Genomic DNA, 20464 nt, shown 5'->3' with positions numbered 1-20464 from the left:
GAACCAGCGTAACAAGTTGCCTGGGGAGCAGAGGCCATGTGGCGGCCTTATATAGTCCAGCATGAGAGCGCACCCTGCCAATCCACACCCAGACGGTGATAAGGGTATGGTGGGAGGCCACAAGATATATATATATCAGCTGGGAGGATAAACTGACAGAACAGACTCCATGTGGAACAGTGATCTCCTGCATGAGATTGGAGCTGACAGAACGGACTTCATTGTGGAACAGCGATCTCCTGCATGAGGTTGGAGCTCTCCATGGGTTCTCAAAGTGGGCATTGATAGGTCTGGAACACCTAGGAGATGTTTGGAAAAGGCAGGCGTTGGTGACTTTTGAGGCCCTCCACCAGGAGTATGACATGGCAGACACTGAAGGCTACAGGTACTTACAATTCAGACATGCTCTCCGACATCACATACTTGTCGGTCCCATTGGGGGAACAGGCCATCTCAATGACCTATAAGAAAATAATGAATAACGTCTCAGACCACCTCACCTCCTTGAGAGACGCTTGGAGACGGATGTTGGAACCTTAGAGGGCGATGAATGAGCAGAGGCTTTAAAAAGCCCAAGAGAGGTGGCGATCCAAGCCCGCTTCCGACTTGGCCAACTAAGGATTCCACACAGGGCCTATTATTCCAGGGTGCTGCTACCTGGGATGGGCAAAGGAAACTTGGTGCTTCGCTGGAGGGGCTGTGGGCATGAAGGTACCTTTTACCATATTTTGTGGCTGTGTCCTTCTACACAACTTTACTGGACTTGGGTCTGACAGATTATGACCAAAGTCCCTGGGCAAACAGCCCCCCTGGAGGCTAAGTTACTTCTGTTAAATATCACAGGAGAAGAGCCATGGCCAAGGTATCTCTGGTGTTATCACTGTTTGTAACCTCAAGCCTCTGGTGTGGTCACTGTTTGTGGCCTCAGGCCTCTGGTGTGGTCAATGTTTGTGAGAGCAAGCCTCTGGTGCGATCAGTGTTTTTGTAACCTAAAGCCTGTGGCGTGGTCAGTTTTTGTAATCTGAAGCCTCTGGTGTGGTCACTGTTTGTAAACTCAAGCATCTGCTTTGTTCACTGTTGGTAAATTCAAGCCTCAGGTGTGGTCAGAGTTTGTAAACTCAAGCCTCTGGTGTGGTTGGTGTTTGTAACCACAAGCCTTTGGGGTGGTCACTGTTTGTAGCCTCAAGCCTTTGGTGTGGTCAGTGTTTATAACCTCTAGCTTCCGGTGTGGTCACTTTTTGTTAACTCAAGCCTCTGTTATGGTCACTGTCTGTAAAGTCGAGCCTCTGGTGCGGTGTGGTCACTGTTTGGAACCTCAAGCCTATGGCATGGTCAGTGTCTTTGTAACCTCAAGCCTCTGGTGCGGCCATTGTAATTAACCCCACATCTCTGGTGTGGTTTCTCTTTGTAAACTCATGCCTCTGGTGGGGTCACTCCTTGTAACCTGAAGCCTCTGGTGTGGCTTCTGTTTGTATCCTCAAGCCTCTGGTGTGGTCATTCGTTGAACCTTCAGGCCTCTGGTGTGCTCACTGTTTATAACCGCAGGCCTCTGGTGTGGTCAGTACCTTTGTAACCTCTAACCTATGGCATGGTTAGTGTTTGTAATCTCAAGTCTCTGGTGTTGTTAGTGTTTGTAACCTCACACCTCTGGTGTGGTCAGTGTTTGTAAACTCAAGCCTCCGGGATGGTCAGCGTTTCTAAACTCAAACCTCTGCTGTGATCACTGTTTGTAAACTCGAGCCTCTTTTGTGGTCAGTGTTTGTAACCTCACGCCTCTGGCATGGTTAGTGTTTTTGTAACCTCAAGCCTCTGATGTGGCCACTGTTTGTAACCTCACATCTCTGGTGTGGTCACTCTTTGTAACCTCAAGCCTCTGACGTGGTCACTCTTTGTTGTCTCATGTCTCAGGTGTGGCCACTGTTTATATCCTCAAGCCTCTGGTGTGGTCCTTCTTTGTATCTTCAAATCTGGCGTGGTCACTGTTTGTAACCTCATGCCTCTGGTGTGGTCCGTGCATTTGTAGCCTCAAGCACATGGTGTGGTGATTGTGTGGTGACTGTTTGTAAATTCAAGCCTCTGGTGTGGTGTGTGTTTGTAAACTCAAGCATCTGGTGTGGACAGTGTTTGTAATCTCAAGCCTCTGGAGTGGTCACTGTTTGTAATCTCAAGCCTCTGGAGTGGTCACTGTTTGTAATCTCAAGTCTCTGGTGTGGTCACTGTTTGTAATTTCAAGCCTCTGGTGTGGTCACTGTTTGTTAACTCAAACCTCTGGTGTGGTCAATGTTCATAAACTCAAGCCTCTGGTGTGGTCACAGTTTGCACCCTGCCACTCCACACCCAGACAGTGATATGGCTATGGTGGGAGGCCACAAAATATATATGGGCTGGGAGGATAAAGTGACAGAACAGATTCCATTGTGGAACAGAAATCTCCTGCGTGAGGTTGGAGCTCTCCATGGGTTCTCAAAGTGGGCATTGATAGGTCTGGAACACCTAGGAGATGTTTGGAGAGGGCAGGCACTGGTGACATTTAATGTCCTCCACCAGGAGTATGACATGGCAGACACTGCATGCTACAGTTACTTACAATTAAGACATGTTCTCCAATGCCACATACTTGTCGGCCCCATTGTGGGAACGGGCCATCTCAATGACCTATAAGAAAATAATGAATAATGTCTCAGACCACTTCACCTCCTTGGGAGAGGCTTGGGAGAGAGATGTTGGAACCTCAGAGGACGATGACTGGATGGAGGCTTTAAAAAGCTCAAGAGAGGTGGCGATTCAATCCCGCTTCCAACTAGTCCAAGTACAGATTCCACACAGGGCCTATTATTCCAGGGTGCTCCTCCATAGGATGGGCAGGGGGGACTCAGCGCTCTGCCGGAGGGGCTGTGGGCAGGAAGGTACCTTTTACCATATTTTGTGGCTGCGTCGGTCTATACAAATGTACTGGACTTGTGTGTTACAGATTATGACCAAAGTCTCTGGGCAAACAGGCCCCATGGAGGCTATGTTACTTCTACTGAATATCACATGAGAAGAGCCCTGGCCAGGGTATCAGTGGCTTTGGATGCCGATGGCTGCTGTTGGGGGCATACATAATATATCGTGGGCCTGGGGTGCCACGACTCCCCCACTATTTAAAGATTGCGAGTCCAATATGGACTGTTGTCACAGAGCAGAACAGGTGGTTTACCAAAGTTTGAGGCAATTGCTGCTGTTACCGGGAAGTATGAATGGGGGAGGGTTGGCAAGGGACAATGGATGGACACCCAGGGATTTTAGATGGATATCCTATATAATGCCTGTGTTCTTTGTCTAACAAATGATATTTCTATGCTTGAGATTGGCCATTTGCCTTCTTATGTATTCTGCGATTCTTACACCCTTGCTTTTACTGTATGCTGAGCACGAATTGTGTACAGTAAAAATATTTTTTTTTAAATAACAAAATAATAAATGATATTCATGTGCATTTGTATTTCAGTTTGCTTAATTGTCCATATTTTATATCCACTAATCATTATAATTAAAATACTGAAGTTACAAATAAAATTAAGGAAAACTGTAATTTCATCCCAATAAGCAACCTCCAAATTTCTCATGGTAATGGATTTTTTATCTGGATTTGCATGTTAGCAACATCAGTTGCAGCTTGCTGGCAGCTAGTCGACCAATCTCGGGCTAATATAGAATATTGTAAAGTTTTTCTAAACAGCTACTGGATTTGGTTTAGTTTCTTTGTGGAAAGCTGCATTCACCCTACACTATGGAGATGTGGAGGACTGGGCCACAGTGGATGTCACTGTTTGTAACCTCTCGTCTCTGGATTACTCACTGTTTGTAATCTCAAGCCTCTTTTGTGATCACTGTTTGTAACCCCAAGCCTCTGGTGTGGTCATTGTTTGTAACAGCAGGCCCCTGGTGTGGTCAGAGTTTGTAAACTCAAGCCTCTGGTGTGGTCAGTGTTTGTAACCACAAGCCTCTGGTGCGGTTACTCTTTGTAACCTCAAGTCTTTAGTGAGGTCAGTCTTTGTAACCTGAAGCCTCTGGTGTGGTCAGTGGTTGTAACCTCAAGCTTCGGTGTGGTCAACTGTAATTAACCTCACATCTCTGGTGTGGTCATACTCTTTGTACCCTCATGCCTCTGCTGTGGCCACTGTTTGTATCCTCAAGCCTCTAGAGTGGTCACTCTTTATAACCGTAAGCCTCTGGTATGGTCAGTGCTTTTGTAACATCAATCCTATTGCATGGTCACTGTTCGTAAACTCAAGCATCTGTAGTTGCCAGGGTTTGTAACCTCAAGCCTCTGCTTTGGTCAATTTGTGAACTCAAGCCTCTTTTGTGGTCACTGTTTGTAACCTAATGCCCCTGGCATGGTTAGTGTTTTTGTAACCTCAAGTCTCTGTTGTGGTCACTGTTTGTAATCTCAAGTCTCTGGAGTGGTCACTGTTTGTAATCTCAAGTCTCTGGTGTGGTCACTGTTTGTAATTTCTAGCCTGTGGTGTAGTCACAGTTTGTAAACGCAAGCCGCTGGTGTGGTCAGTGTTTTTAATCACAAGCCTCTGATGTGTCTATTGTGGTCACTCTTGTACCCTCAAGCCTCTGCAGTGGTCAGTGTTTGTAACCTCACTCCTCTAGTGTGGTCACTCTTTGTAACCTCAAGCCTCTGGTATGGTCACTTTTGTAACCTCAAGCCTCTAGTGTGCCCACTGTTTGTATCGTCAAGCCTCTGTTGTGGTCAGAGTTTGTAACCTTAAGCCTCTGAAGTGGTCACTGTAATCTCTAGCCTTATGAATGGTAAGATAAGATTCAGTGCATCATTGGGCTTTATAGACTTGGTGGAGGGAAGCAAAGACCACTTACTTGGCATAGGCCTTCTCCAGCAGTGTGCTCCAGAATTCCTTGAAATTGGTGGAATGAACAAACATCAACTTTCCATCCTTGACTGGTAATCTGTCATCAATCACCACGTCCACCCATTCTCCATACTGCCAGATCTGAGGGGTAGAGATAAAAGAGGGTGACAAGAGCAAACCAAAGGCAACCTTACTGGGCAGAGAGGAGATAACTACAAGGCCTTAAAGGAACAAAAATGTTCCCAGCAGCATCACCATGACAAGTGCAGTGAGCCACTAGATGCACAGATTCTCTTTCGGAGACAGTGCTACATGATCACAAGTGGCCCCCAAATGTCCTACTATCTACACTGCAGGCTCCTTATTACAGAGAAAGGGCAACCCACCCACTTCCTTCTAAATGCAATCCTTAAAAGTTCCATAGTATGCACCAGGAACCAACGCAGACTGTTCAGGCAATCAGGAGTGTTACTAGTATTGATGACGCGGAAATGAAGGTTTTACATTTATTAGCGCATAAACGTAGTACTGCAATAATCAAGTGTGACTTTAATCGAAATAATAAAGATTGTACGGGGACAAATGTGCCCTCAGAGTAGTTCGCCAACATTTATAAGCGTGCTTTATATAACGTGATGTATTAGAATTGCACGAATCTGATATAATCGTAAACGTGTGCTATGATTTGCTTGTTTGAAATGTTTTAGCTTAGCATAACTTTAGTGGAGGCTTCGGCCTAGTTGCCTGGTCTCACGGTTTAGATGCTCGTGTTTTTCTAATGTGCTAATAAACGTGTATTTCTGCTTGAAGCTGTACTTTTCCACTGAGATCGTTCACATGCTTATCTTTAAGGTTTCGTGCCAGCCTGGCATCTTCTTCTTTGCTCCAAGGTCAATCTGCAGGTGCGGACAATGGAAGCTCTGAAAGTGAGTTAATTGGTATAAAATGTTGCAACTTACGTACCCGTCTCCAGGGATAATGTATGCCTAGGTAGAAGCTTGAGAACTGTTGTTTTTGATTGGACAATTTGAAGCCAACCTATGAACCCTCCAATGGAAGACCCTACTGGATTTGAACTGTTGTCTATTTAAACCAGGTGCACAAGAAGAAAGCAGCCATTACTCGTCCATAGCCATTTTGCACCCTTTACAGACATTACCCGCCTTTAGCCATTTTGCAGGACATTGCAGCCATTATGGCCCATCTTGCTGACTTCGTCATTTTGCCATCTTCTACGATGCCAATTGATGTCCGATGCAATTTTGAATGAGACTTTGATACTTTCTCTAATCAAGAGAAAGAGACTTTAAATAATTCTTGCCCTAGAGACTTTAACTTTGAACTGTCCCTTTGCATGAAGTGGTAGTTTATCTTGCCGCCGTGAGGCAATTGCCCCGTCCACTTTGCCCCTTTGCCCCGTCCCATGCTGATCGAAACCGGTACCTGTGAGACGAAGACTTCCTTGAATGCTGATTGTAATTGGTAAATATGAAAGGAAATTGTACAATTGCATTGTGTTTCGTTTAGGTAACCAACTGCTGATTTTGATAAGAGCCCTAGCTAGGAGTTTTCTAAATTAATGTTACTAAATTGTTTTTGCATGAAGTCCCACATGCAGATGCTAATTCGAGGTTAGATGAGGAATCATTGGTGCATGATGCAATTTGAGACCTTGTTATGCTGACTAATGTATTCAATTAGCTCATTACAGATTATAGTTTTAGTGGTTTGCGTTGCTATTATCGAATGCATTGTTATTCAAATACTGCATAGATTGCATCTTTTCCGCCGTTATGGACAGCTATTAATGTTCATTTACATATATCAATTGGTGTTGAGACACATCTACATTGTGCTAGCTTTGTTAATATAGGGAAATAAATTCATTAACTTTGAATAAACTGGTGTGGTTATTCATGGCCGAAAGGTCATGGTTCGCCGAAATGTATTCTGGGTTAATTGTTAAGTGTTATGTTGATCAGGGTATTGCTTATGTTCGTTATTGATTATTGATTAGATTAAATTGATTGATCTCGGGTGAAGAGAGTCTCACTTAGCCAAAAGATTCATCGACCCGAAGAGCGTCCAAACACAGGTAAATTATTAATATTGAACGCTCTATCAGTAGATGGTAGCAGAGGACGGTTTAGACTTTTGAGACCCCACTCGAGAGGTATATGGTGTTGAATTAGATTTTTTCTTGGGTAAAACAGATGGAGAGAATGATGATGGGCTAAGTCCCCCGCGACTTTCCCGGGATCTCGGAGCTTGCGAATGGAGAGAATGGAGGTGTGAAATCAGCGTTGGCGGTACTAGTGACGGTATGAGTGAAGTTAGGATTTTGCGCTTGCACAGCTTATTGCCGCAGATTGTTTGAAAAGGTTGCGAGGATTTTAGAGAATAGCGGAGGTGCGACTCCGACTGTAGGAGTAGGGAAGTCGTCGAACTTCATAGAAAATAGCGGAGGTGCGACTCCGAGTGTAGGAGTAGGGAAGTCGTCGAACTTCATAGAAAATAGCGGAGGTGCGACTCCGAGTGTGAGAGTAGGGAAGTCGTCGAACTTCATGTGCATGTGGCGCTTTGTGCAGAAAAAGGTCCACGTGGTTGTTGTTGTTGAGACGGGCCCTGCGAGGTCAAGAGACTCCGGAGTATGTTGAAAAGTGTATGAGACACTTGTTTTATGTTGTGGTCTGGTCGGTTTAGTAGGTTGACTGGGCGTGGTCAACGAGTCGGTACGTGTGTTAAGGGAGTGAAAGAAAACTTCGACTTCGGGCTTTGACAAATTCTAAGTGCACTAGAATAGATCATTGACAAGTTGAGAGCAGAGTCTGCGGGTCAGATTTGCTTGCGAAAGTGGGGACCGAGAAAGATGGAATAACTGCCGAGGCTAGTGAAAAATCCCTAAGGTCCTGAAGCGATTGTGTTACCCTTCCTGTAGTAAACCGACAGATCTGTTTTATTATTATTTGGTTGCTCGCGATACATGCCAGAAGTTGTTACAAGAGGAGCTGAGTGAAGGAGGACTAGCCGCGAGGCTTTGTCAGCCGCAGTGTGTGTGACGTCACTAGGAGCCGCGCTGGGATAGGTTGGTTGCAAAGAAGGGTCGCGCACGGATTGGACGCAGTCCGTGGGGCTCGATTGGAAGGGGAAAGGCAAGCGAAGAGTATTCCGGGAATTAAAGTCACTTATTGATTACAAACTTTGCGAAATAAAAGACAAGAAAATGAAATTTTTTAAAGCATTAAAGAGTGCGATGAAGGGGGAGTCTTACATTAAAGCGAGCGTAGGAGAGGAGACGCCGCCCGAAGGTACACCAGCTTACATTGTAATGGAGGAAAAAGGGGTAGCTCCGTGCCTTTGGCTAAAGAAATGGCACAAGCTGACAGAGAAACATGGGAGCGTAGCATTCCTGATCCATGGGACATTCAATATAAGGATCCTAGAGAATTTGAGATTTGCGATGTACGACATGAAGGTACCTCCAAGGCCAGCACAGTTTGAGGCTCTAGCGATTTGGGAACTAATGGCTAGACAGCAACAGCAAAATAAGTTCGAGACCAGGATAAGAAAGGTAGAAAAGACACTAGCGGACGCTAGGTGGGATAATGCACAGAAGGTGTGGAGGTCAGATGTATTGCAGGGGATAAAATTATTTCCCGCAATTACTAAGGAAGAAGAGGCGACAGGCAAGAAGGTTACCTGTAAGACAAACAGGAGGTGTTCCAAAGATAGAGAGGACGAGGAAAAGTTAAGGAGAGAAGAGGAGTTAGAGGATGAGGAGTTAATCATGCAATTGCTGAACGACCGTCCGCCACCTTATGCAGAGAGTGGACGAGGTCCAAGTACCAGTTCTGCCCCTCAGGCACCGGTACAGAATAATGAAACTCGGAGTTCAGGAACGCCATCGAGATCTAAGGACCCGAGTTTACTGTTCACCCCGCAGATACCGCAGGTTAGGAGAATATATCCAGATGTGCCCATATTGAAACCAGCAGAAAATTATCAGCCGCAGGTCCCAAGGTACTACAGCAGTGACAACAGTACGGGAATGACCCTAGATCCAACCGTAATGGGAGTACAGAATGGTCGCAACCCAACATTGGCACAAGCTGAATCAACTCAGTTTTTGATGCCTCAAAAGCAGATGCAGGGGGGGAACCGCACATGCTCAGATGACGGGGAGTCAGATGGGCATGCCGGCAATGATGACCCATAGTGTGGGAATGAACATGCCTCAGAACATGGGGAATGGACAGAACGCAGATGCGATATCCCTACCCATTACTGTAGGTCCACCGGTACCTTTGTACATTCAGCCTAATTCAGGTACGAGCGGTCAAGGATCAATGGTGCAGAGTGGAATGGAAAGGAGGTGCATACAAAACACTCCAGAGACAACTCCGATAGCGGCTCTGCCAACTGGATCTGGGTCCTTGATGGAGTTTAGTCCCATATGTGCTCAGTCAACAATGGTGAGGTCGAGTCCCCCACTGATGATACCGCTATCATCGAATACTGAAAAGTTGCCGCAACCATCAATGGCAGTCGATGTGAATGCTACACTGATGGGGTTGAATGCACAACAGCTGACACAGTGGTTCAACAGTCTGAATTCCACACAAAGCTCAGACAGTGGGAAGGGAGAAGATTATCTGAATAGGATGAGGTCGAACATGGAAGCAGAAGAATTGGTGGAAGGGACTATGGGCATGAATAGGTTAGAGTCCTACTCGGAAGAAGAGTTGAGGTATCTATGTCCCAGGATTACGAGAGAAGTGAACAAGGTACATAGAAGGTTGCAAGAAATAGCTGACAAAAACGGGGTTGAGATAGACAAGACAAAACACTTGAGCAGGAGCTATAGATTGGATTTCGGGACCACAGACTTTGAACACATGAGGTCAGCAGGCATGAAGACACACCTTAGAGAATTGCTGCAGAGTGCGCAAGTGTGGAGGTGCTTAGACAAATTGGAAAGCAGATGGGTAAAGAGAAAGGAAAAGAGGAAAGACAGTGTCCCAGAGCACAATGAGAAAAGACCACAGAGTAGTGATGCAATAACCATGTTACCAATGAGGGAGACAGCAGGGGGAAAATTAATACATGTACCATGGCACAGGAGCGACATTCAGTATTTTACGGATGATTTTCCCAAACTAAGAGAGAAACCGATAGAATGGTATCAACAGACTGATAGGTTTGTGAAGCTTGCAAAATGTCTTTGGGAAGACCTGAACACCCTCTTTGAGATTGTGGTTCCGGCAGATTTGTGGGAAGACTGCAAAAGGGCTGTAGGTTGGCCGACAAGTGAACCAGAGAGAGACAGGGATACGGGTGCACCATCACCTATGGTGATGAGCTTGTACTATAAGGTGATTGAGCATTTGAAGACGAAAGTTGCTTCGAAAAATGTGGATTGGCAGAAGATTGATCGAACTGCCCAAGAGGCTAAAGAGTCGATTCATGGTTACTATGAGAGGTTGTTGAAGGCGTTCAAGAACTACAGTGGCACGGAAACAATAGAGGCGAAGGACATGCTTCATTTTGTGTTTAGATTTGTGGAAGGGCTGAGACCAGAGATAAGTCAGATGATAAAGACGCATTTGATTTGTTGGCAGTCGAAACCTATTGATGAGGTGTTGAATTACGCGAAATACTGTAGCGACGAAATTGAAGTGAAACAGAAAAGGTTGAAGGAGAAAGTGATGATGATGCAACTTAAAGCAGCTCAGACAGGTCTGCAAGGGTTGCAAGGGTTCCAACAGCAGATACCGCAGCCGCAGCCGCAGGGAAATATGGTGTTTCAGCCACAGGCGAGAGGCAGAGGCAGAGGAGGTTTTGGGAGTAATGGTCCGGATTTGAACACTGTTGTAATTCCGAATGGTGTGCAGGCAATGAAAAGGGTGATGCCGTGTCACGTGTGCGGAATCGTCGGTCATTGGAAACGCGAGTGCCCGATGGTGGTGCAGGAAGGTGCAGGTGTTGGTCAACAAAACAATGATGTCAATGCATTCCAGACAATGAGGGGACCGAAAATGAGAGGTCCAAACCCAAATTTTCAGACCATAAATCAGCTGCAGGGGTTACAGCCCATGCAGCCGCAGCAGATGCCGATGCCCCGTATGCAGATGACGCAAATGCAGCCAATGCAACAGCAGTTTCCCATGGTACCTAATCAGCAAATGCAAATACCTTTGGCACCAGTGAGTCAGCAGCAAGTGATGGTTCCTCCACAGGTCTCAGGTCAGGTAATGAGTACAAATGGCACCGTACAACAGTTCCCATTACACAGTGAGAATGGAATAAACAATGTATGGGAGAGTGAAAGTTTAGATGAGGAGGGAAATTGTGTGCTTGCAGCATCCTTGGAAGTTGATCAAAAGGGTCCATATGTGGAGGGAAGAGTTATGGGTCATAGCGTTTCATTCTTGGTCGACACAGGAGCCACACGTTCAACTGTTAGGAGCATTGAAGTACCAAATTTGCCACTCTCAGGGAGGACAGTCCAAGTGGTGGGAGTAGCAAACAGGCACCTGACGAACCCAATCACAGATCCAGTACCAGTCACAATTGGTAACTATCAAGGGTTACATAAATTTGTGGTATGTGACTCAAGCCCGATAGCACTGTTAGGGAGAGACCTATTGTGCAAATTGGGATGTTCGATTATGTGTTCGAACAATGGAATTAGAATTCAGACGAGCAGTGATGGGGAAGAAGAGGACAGTGAAGAAGGAGATGAGATGGAAACTGTTGATGAAAAATATCCTCTGATTAACCTTTTTCCGATGATAACTGAAGAAGATATTCCAACTGAATTACGAGAAACAGTCGGAAAGGAAGTGTGGGATATGACAGGGAAAGAGGTGGGATTGATGAAAGGAGTGGAACCAGTGAAAGTGACTGTAAAACCCAATGTAATGTTTCCCCAGACCCCACAATACCACATGGCACAAGACACATTCATGAAAGTCGCCCAACTCATTGACGAGTTTGTAAAACAGGGAGTACTGAAAGAAGTGTTAAGCAGTCCATGTAATTCACCAATAATGGGACTAATAAAGCCGAGTGGGAAGGTTCGAATAGTGCAGGACTTGAGGAAAATAAATGACATCATAATAAAATGCTGCCCTGTCGTACCCAATCCAGCTGTGATAATGTTCCAAGTCCCTTGCGATGCCGAGTGGTTCTCAGTCATTGACTTGTCACAAGCATTCTTTTCGGTGCCTCTTCAGGAGGACAGCCAATTTGTCTTTTGTTTCAAATTCCTAGACAGAGTTTACAGTTGGTGTCGAATTCCTCAAGGGTTTTCGGAGTCACCATCAATTTTCAATCAGATTCTAAAGAAAGACTTGGAAGAGTTAGAATTGCCATTCGAGTCAGCCCTAGTACAGTACATCGATGACTTATTGATTGCATCTAAGACAGAAAGTGGCTGCACAGCCGACACCATTGCTCTACTGAACAATTTGGGAAGGAATGGACACAAGGTGTCTCCTTCAAAGTTGCAGTTCTGTCAGAAGAAACTAAAATACTTGGGTCATCAAATAGAGAAAGGGTCACGGAGAATAATGAAAGAAAGAATAACAAGTGTACTTCAAATGAGTCCACCAAAGACGAGGAGGGAGGTGAGGAAGTTTTTGGGGATGGTGAGCTACTGTCGTCAGTGGATCCCCAACTTTTCAACTCTAGCGAAGCCTCTACTGAAACTGACCCAGAAGGATGCCTTGGATCAAATTGAGCTGAAAGGAGATGAGATGGATGCTTTTATTGAATTGAAAGAATGCATGTGCAGGGCTCCAGCTTTAGGTATGCCTGATTACACAAAGCCTTTCACATTGTTTTGTCATGAACGTGATGCATGTTCTTTGTCTGTCTTGACCCAAGCCCATGGTGGCACAAACAGACCAGTAGCGTATTTTTCAGCTACTTTGGATCTGGTCGCAGCAGCACTGCCAGGGTGTTTGCGCGCCGTAGCAGCAGTTGGTATCAGCCTCACTCAGAGTGAAGGAATAGTGATGGGACACCCAGTAACAGTCATGGTCCCTCACTCAGTTGAGATACTTTTGACCCGCTCCCGAACGCAACACATGACTGGAGCAAGACTCACAAGGTATGAAACAATAATTCTGGGCTCACCGAATGTGCAGCTGAAAAGGTGCACTACGTTGAATCCAGCAACCTTGCTTCCCGGTGAAAATGCTGAAATTGAGAACGCTGAGGACGTCGAGCACGACTGTCTTCAGGTGACTGAATTTTGCACAAAACCTCGACCTGACATTAAGGATACCAAGCTTGATGAAAATGACCAAATTGTTTTTGTTGATGGATCATGTTTGAGAGATGCATTGGGAATATTGAAAGCAGGATATGCTGTATGTACTGTAACAGGTGTCTTGGAAGCATCCTGGCTTCAAGGAATCTATTCCGCACAAGTAGCAGAGCTTGTAGCACTTACAAGAGCATGCCAACTGTCTACATTGATGAAGGTTACAATTTACACTGACAGTCAGTACGGGTTTGGAATTGTGCATGATTTTGGGCAACTATGGTCACAGAGAGGTTTCCTGACCTCTTCAGGGTCCCCAGTGAAAAACGGGGAGAGAATAAGGGAATTGTTACACGCCATCCAAATGCCAGCCGAAGTTGCAGTGGTAAAGTGTAGTGCGCATACAAAAGGACAGGACTATGTTTCTCTGGGAAATGCATATGCGGATCAAGTCGCAAGATTTTGTGCCTTGAACTGTATATTGCTCAGGGATGAATGGAATTTGATAAGTGAACCAGAACTAGAACCAGCTGAAGCATTTGCCTTGAAGGTCGTAGATACAATGGATGAACTTAAAGCATTACAGAATAGTGTCGGGGAGGATGAAAGAGTTTCCTGGATTAAGTCACAATGTACAAAGAGACCAGATGAGTTATGGGTTTCAAATGAGGGAACATTTTTTTACCAAATAGTCTCTTATCGCAGCTAGCGCGGTTCTATCATGGGCAGGCTCACCTAGGGAGAGATGCCATGATAAGATTGTTCAAAACTGATTGGTTTAACCCCAGATTCCGTCAAGCTGCAGAAGCAGTTTGCCATCGATGTGTCATTTGCCAGCAGATGAACCCAGGGAAGGGAACGGTTGTGAACATGAGCCACATTGGCAGGGCAAGTGGCCCTTTCAGCAGAATGCAGATGGACTTTATTGAGATGCCTGTGCATGGAGGTCTGAAGTATGTGTTGGTGATTGTGTGCATTTTTAGTCACTGGATTGAAGCATACCCCACACGTAGGAATGACAGCCTTACAGTTGCAAAACTCTTGTTGAGGGAGTTGATACCACGTTTCGGATTCCCGATCTCTTTAGAATCAGATAGAGGAAGTCACTTCAATAACGAGGTGATAAAGTTACTTTGCGCAGCGCTGAACATTGAGCAAAAACTGCATTGTAGCTATCGCCCTGAAGCCTCAGGACTGGTGGAACAGATGAATGGTACCCTGAAGTCAAGAATGGCGAAAATATGTGCATCGACAAATTTGAAATGGCCTGACGCATTGCCTTTGGTGTTAATGTCAATGAGAAACACCCCTGACAGAAAGACTGGATTGTCCCCGCACGAAATTCTCATGGGCAGGGTCGTGATAAAGAAGCACGTGAGGAAGTCGTGTCTGGAACCCCGTTGGAAAGGCCCTTTCCAAGTGGTCCTGACGACCACTACCGCTGTGAAGTGTGCGGGAGTTCCCAACTGGATTCACGCCAGTCACACAAAGAAGGTGTTGTGTCCCACAGATGAGGAAGTTGAAGCGCTGAAACTGCCAGTAACTGATAACACAGTGCCGAGCGCTGAGACAGAGCAAAACAGAACTACAAGCGAACAGGCAGAAACAGGAGGGAGAGAAATATTCTCTGAGGACGAAACAACAGATTCGCTTGGGGAAGACCAAGGAGAAACCTCAGACAGCGACGAAGAAGTTGAAGGTGACAAAGAGCCTGAAGCAGCTGAAGGTGACAAAGAGCCTGAAGCAGCTGAGGGTAGCAAAGAGCCTGAAGCAGCTGAAGGTGACAAAGAGCCTGAAGCAGCTGAAAGTGATAAAGAGTCTGACGAAAGTAACGGTGACGAAGGGCTCGAAAGAGGTGAGAAAGCAGGAGAGCCTGATCAGAGGAGGGCTTTCCCAGAAGCAGACGGTACAGAAAAAGAAAAGAAAAACCTAATTGACTCCCCAGAAGGAGGGGACAAGGCAAAACAGGACGAAACTGTTCAAAGTTCCTCAGAAGAGATCGCAGGTCCGTCAAGTGGACACAGTGCAAAGAAAAGACCAAGTATATCACCAGTAAAAGCAAAGACTAGAGAAAAGTTGAACGACGGTGAAGGGCCAAAGGTGAAAGAGAAAAGAAAGGAAGTGTCTGTCGTGGTACCAACACCAAGTGAAGAAAAAGACTTTGCCAAAGAGGAAAGTACCAGTGAGGCAGAATAAAAGAGAGAGGCAAAATTGAAAAGGAAAAGAATACCAAACAGGAGATATTCCGGTCCAGAATGGGCATATGCAATAAATGACGACTGGACTGACGAATTTGTATCTCTTAGCCTCGAGAACGAAGAAGAAGAGATACCAATAGAAAAGAAAAGTTTTATGGACACTGTTGATTGAAAGGGTGATAAATGACATTGCTTGCTACAATCTAACGTGATACAACCAGCTGAGACATTGCTAAACCGGATGAGACATTTGATAACTTGATAAGACTTTGATAACCTGATTGACTCTTAAACCCGATTTGAGACAACGTTGCTAACTGAAAAAAAAAAAAAAAAAAAAGACTGAGTTATTGTCGAATTGAGACAAATGCTGCTAACTGATAAGTGACTGGGCTCCTGAAGAAAACTGTGTGAACATTGCGCTCGTTCAGCTTTGTAACAAATTGCTAAATCGTTTTCTTTATAGGTGCTTCTAGCTCTCTGATTCTATACAGATCATGGCTACACAAAACAGTAGAGTGAAATATTGTAAATATGCGTGTATAGGCTTGATAACTGCATGTGTACTAATAATAATGGCAATAGTGCTTGCTACACGTGGAAAGGGTGAGAATGAGAAAATTGATGCTTCTACTTTTGCTCCTGTTATTGTCACTGAACTAACCGCACTGAAAAGATTAGAATTAGATGAGAGACACTTGCATGATAAGAAGGAACTTTCGTATAACGTTTTCTATCGCTTGCTAACAGAATATGTTGAGACTATGGATGCGAAAGATTGTTATGTGTGTACACAGATACCGACATCGGTAAAGGAAGGGGTGACTTATCACCACATGCCTCTTACATACGGGATTACATGTAGTATAGTAACTTCTAGATTTTATGGTCAAACTAACATACAGTATTTTTATTCAAATTATGATGTTACCTTTGCATATGTTCCTATAATAGCGCAGCTAAGTCAGATTGCTAAAGATTGGGATGCTAAAATAATGAGGGAATTTTTCGAGCCAATGCAACCTTTTGAAACGGCTCACGCACATAGGGAAAAACTTACCTGCTCGCTCTCTGCAGTAGAAATAAGCTTTTTAGATCGCACAGATGATAGAAGGGCACAAATGAATGCGAAATTAGAAAAAGAGCTAAGTAAGAGGACTTCAGTAGATCATTATGATTTTGCCGCAATAAAAACACAAGGGAGAATAGCTTTAGATGCTTGGCATGTAGGGAAATTTTGTATATATCGTGGTGAATTTTATTATGACAACATTTTTGTGGGAGCGAGTGAGTGTAAACATACGTTTATCTTTAAAGCCAAATGGACATTCATGATGAACGGACTTGACCCTGTCATACCAGGTGTATATTACATTTGTGGGTATAATGCCTATTATCGTCTTCCAAAAGGGTGGTGGGGGAGATGTTATTTGGGTATAGTGTTCCCAAAGGTTTATCAACTGGATGACTTATCGATGATTCCAAAGACGTCTGGATCTCATCGTATCCAGAAAAGAGAGACCGCAGCTGCTGTGGTAGGAGATATATTTGGAGCCATGATTCCTTCATTGGGAGTTGTGTTGAATTCCATCAAAATAAGAAAGTTGTCTACCATAGTGGATAACATGTTGACAAAGTTTTCAGGTGCTATGATCCTGATGGATGCTGAACTTGCAGCAGAAAGAGCTATGACTCTTCAAAACAGGCTTGCCTTAGACATTCTTTTAGCAAAGGATGGCGGCGTTTGCAAAATGCTTGGTGCACGTCACTGTTGTACGTATATACCTGACAACAGTGTAAAGATTAAAACAATGCTTGCTAATCTAACAAAAGAGAGTGCAGACTTGAAGGAATGGAAGGAACCAGGAGTGTGGGAGAAGGTTGGAAAGGGAATTGCTTCAGTGGGAAATTGGCTTGGTGGCATTTGGAATGGAATATTACTGAAAATAATACAGGGAATACTAATAGTAATAATTTGCATCTTTGGGATTTGGGGAATAAAAAGGGGGATAATAATGATAATGGAAAGAATTAAGAGAAGGAAGGAAGAGAAAATGATGAAAAGAATGGCAGAAGAATACAAAGAAAGAACAAGGGGAACTAAAAGGAAAAGAGAACTGACAGAATTTTAGTGGAATAAAATTTGTGGGAATAGTTTGTGTGATGACAAGTAGTCATCAGAGGAGGGATTGATGACGCGGAAATGAAGGTTTTACATTTATTAGCGCATAAACGTAGTACTGCAATAATCAAGTGTGACTTTAATCGAAATAATAAAGATTGTACGGGGACAAATGTGCCCTCAGAGTAGTTCGCCAACATTTATAAGCGTGCTTTATATAACGTGATGTATTAGAATTGCACGAATCTGATATAATCGTAAACGTGTGCTATGATTTGCTTGTTTGAAATGTTTTAGCTTAGCATAACTTTAGTGGAGGCTTCGGCCTAGTTGCCTGGTCTCACGGTTTAGATGCTCGTGTTTTTCTAATGTGCTAATAAACGTGTATTTCTGCTTGAAGCTGTACTTTTCCACTGAGATCGTTCACATGCTTATCTTTAAGGTTTCGTGCCAGCCTGGCATCTTCTTCTTTGCTCCAAGGTCAATCTGCAGGTGCGGACAATGGAAGCTCTGAAAGTGAGTTAATTGGTATAAAATGTTGCAACTTACGTACCCGTCTCCAAGGATAATGTATGCCTAAGTAGAAGCTTGAGAACTGTTGTTTTTGATTGGACAATTTGAAGCCAACCTATGAACCCTCCAATGGAAGACCCTACTGGATTTGAACTGTTGTCTATTTAAACCAGGTGCACAAGAAGAAAGCAGCCATTACTCGTCCATAGCCATTTTGCACCCTTTACAGACATTACCAGCCTTTAGCCATTTTCAGGACATTGCAGCCATTATGGCCCATCTTGCTGACTTCGTCATTTTGCCATCTTCTACGATGCCAATTGATGTCCGATGCAATTTTGAATGAGACTTTGATACTTTCTCTAATCGAGAGAAAGAGACTTTAAATAATTCTTGCCCTAGAGACTTTAACTTTGAACTGTCCCTTTGCATGAAGTGGTAGTTTATCTTGCCGCCGTGAGGCAATTGCCCCGTCCACTTTGCCCCTTTGCCCCGTCCCATGCTGATCGAAACCGGTATCCATGCTGATCGAAACCGGTACCTGTGAGACGAAGACTTCCTTGAATGCTGATTGTAATTGGTAAATATGAAAGGAAATTGTACAATTGCATTGTGTTTCGTTTAGGTAACCAACTGCTGATTTTGATAAGAGCCCTAGCTAGGAGTTTTCTAAATTAATGTTACTAAATTGTTTTTGCATGAAGTCCCACATGCAGATGCTAATTCGAGGTTAGATGAGGAATCATTGGTGCATGATGCAATTTGAGACCTTGTTATGCTGACTAATGTATTCAATTAGCTCATTACAGATTATAGTTTTAGTGGTTTGCGTTGCTATTATCGAATGCATTGTTATTCAAATACTGCATAGATTGCATCTTTTCCGCCGTTATGGACAGGTATTAATGTTCATTTACATATATCAATTGGTGTTGAGACACATCTACATTGTGCTAGCTTTGTTAATATAGGGAAATAAATTCATTAACTTTGAATAAACTGGTGTGGTTATTCATGGCCGAAAGGTCATGGTTCGCCGAAATGTATTCTGGGTTAATTGTTAAGTGTTATGTTGATCAGGGTATTGCTTATGTTCGTTATTGATTATTGATTAGATTAAATTGATTGATCTCGGGTGAAGAGAGTCTCACTTAGCCAAAAGATTCATCGACCCGAAGAGCGTCCAAACACAGGTAAATTATTAATATTGAACGCTCTATCAGTATCAGCATAAGTAAAAGGAATAATAGGAGTTAACACAATTGTAATGTTTTTCCATGAAATTCACACATCACATGTATAGCAATAAAGTTTATCAGCCAGTATCTGATGTCAATATTGAAATCGTGGCAAATCTCGTGTTGAAAAGTCACAGGAAATACCAGCAGGAAACTGGTTGGAGCACATTATCTCCTTTGTATGTTATTGAGGAGCCTTGGCTGTATTACTGTTCCTGCAAGGCATTATCTGCTTAAGCCAGTTCCCCACAGGCAAAAATATTTGAACTTTTGCACCTGTGAAATGGGAAGACCTTTCACAACAGTTGCATAATGCACACATTTAAAAATAAATTCCAGCATGAAAAATTCCCAGCTCTAATATATAATCCTGTTTTTCATCAAACTCGGTGGTCATTTCGATCACAAGCAGATTTTAGAGTACAAATCAATCCTCAGTCCATCCTTTTTTTTTTTTTTTTATATATTTTTATTGTTAACAATTACTGCCTTACAAATACATAACAGTTTATGACATAATCGGGTTCTCGTCTTATTCACTGTTATCATTGTCATTAGCTTAAATGATTTTTATCATTTTTATAGTATTACGTCACGTTATACATTCTGTCTGTAATCCTCATTAGAGCTACTTCAGAACTGGTGTGCTATTCCCGCCCGTTTCCTTTTCCCCCAAGTGTGAGTGTCGTGGTGATTTTTGTTTTATGACTACAGGGCAGGCTTAATTTGTGTTGAACAAACAAACATTAAACTTGTTGGCACTGTGTAGAGTATGTAACTATATATGGTGGATGTATGTCATACTTGGGTGTCTCTTGTGAGTGTGATGTTGCTCTACACTTACTTCCTTCGTGCCACGCTGGTCGGGCTGCCTACCGTACCCCATGTGTGTCTGCCTCCCGGGGCTCCGGGTTAAGTCCGGCTGTGATTACTATACTGATTCCACACTCGGTCCTGTTGTTCCTGTAATAGGAGACACTCTAGTAAGCATGAGGACTAACCCCCCTTCTTCCAGTTTACTTAGACCTCTGTTCTTCTGGCTCCTCTGTGGGTGCTCCCTTCCCTCTCATTATGTCTTTCCATCTTGTCACTATGACCTCCCATTCTGGTGCAATTGGGTATTGGCGCAGGCCTCCCGCCTCTTCACTCCTCAGAACCTGCAGTTCAGCTCTGGACCATTTTGACACATCTCGTTTCCACTCGGTCAGTGGGGGACGCCCGGGGCCTTCCAACTTTTTGTAATCAGTCTCCTATAAAGAACT

The 20464-nt window shown here is 44.0% G+C and overlaps 1 protein-coding gene across 1 annotated transcript in view; it reads right to left on the bottom strand.

The window, feature by feature from the left end:
* The window catches only part of LOC138296828 (calpain-1 catalytic subunit-like), a 681165-nt gene that overhangs the window by 353139 nt on the left and 307562 nt on the right, over positions 1-20464 (bottom strand). Inside the window, exon 4 of the mRNA XM_069236289.1 lies at positions 4870-5003. Within this exon, the coding sequence (XP_069092390.1) occupies positions 4870-5003 (134 nt within the window). The remainder of the gene's footprint in view (positions 1-4869; positions 5004-20464) is intronic.

This window comes from Pleurodeles waltl, chromosome 5, assembly GCF_031143425.1.
Source record: "Pleurodeles waltl isolate 20211129_DDA chromosome 5, aPleWal1.hap1.20221129, whole genome shotgun sequence".
NCBI lineage: Eukaryota > Metazoa > Chordata > Amphibia > Caudata > Salamandridae > Pleurodeles > Pleurodeles waltl.
Note: the sequence above shows the minus strand (reverse complement) of the source record. Positions and strands in the feature narration are given on the sequence as shown.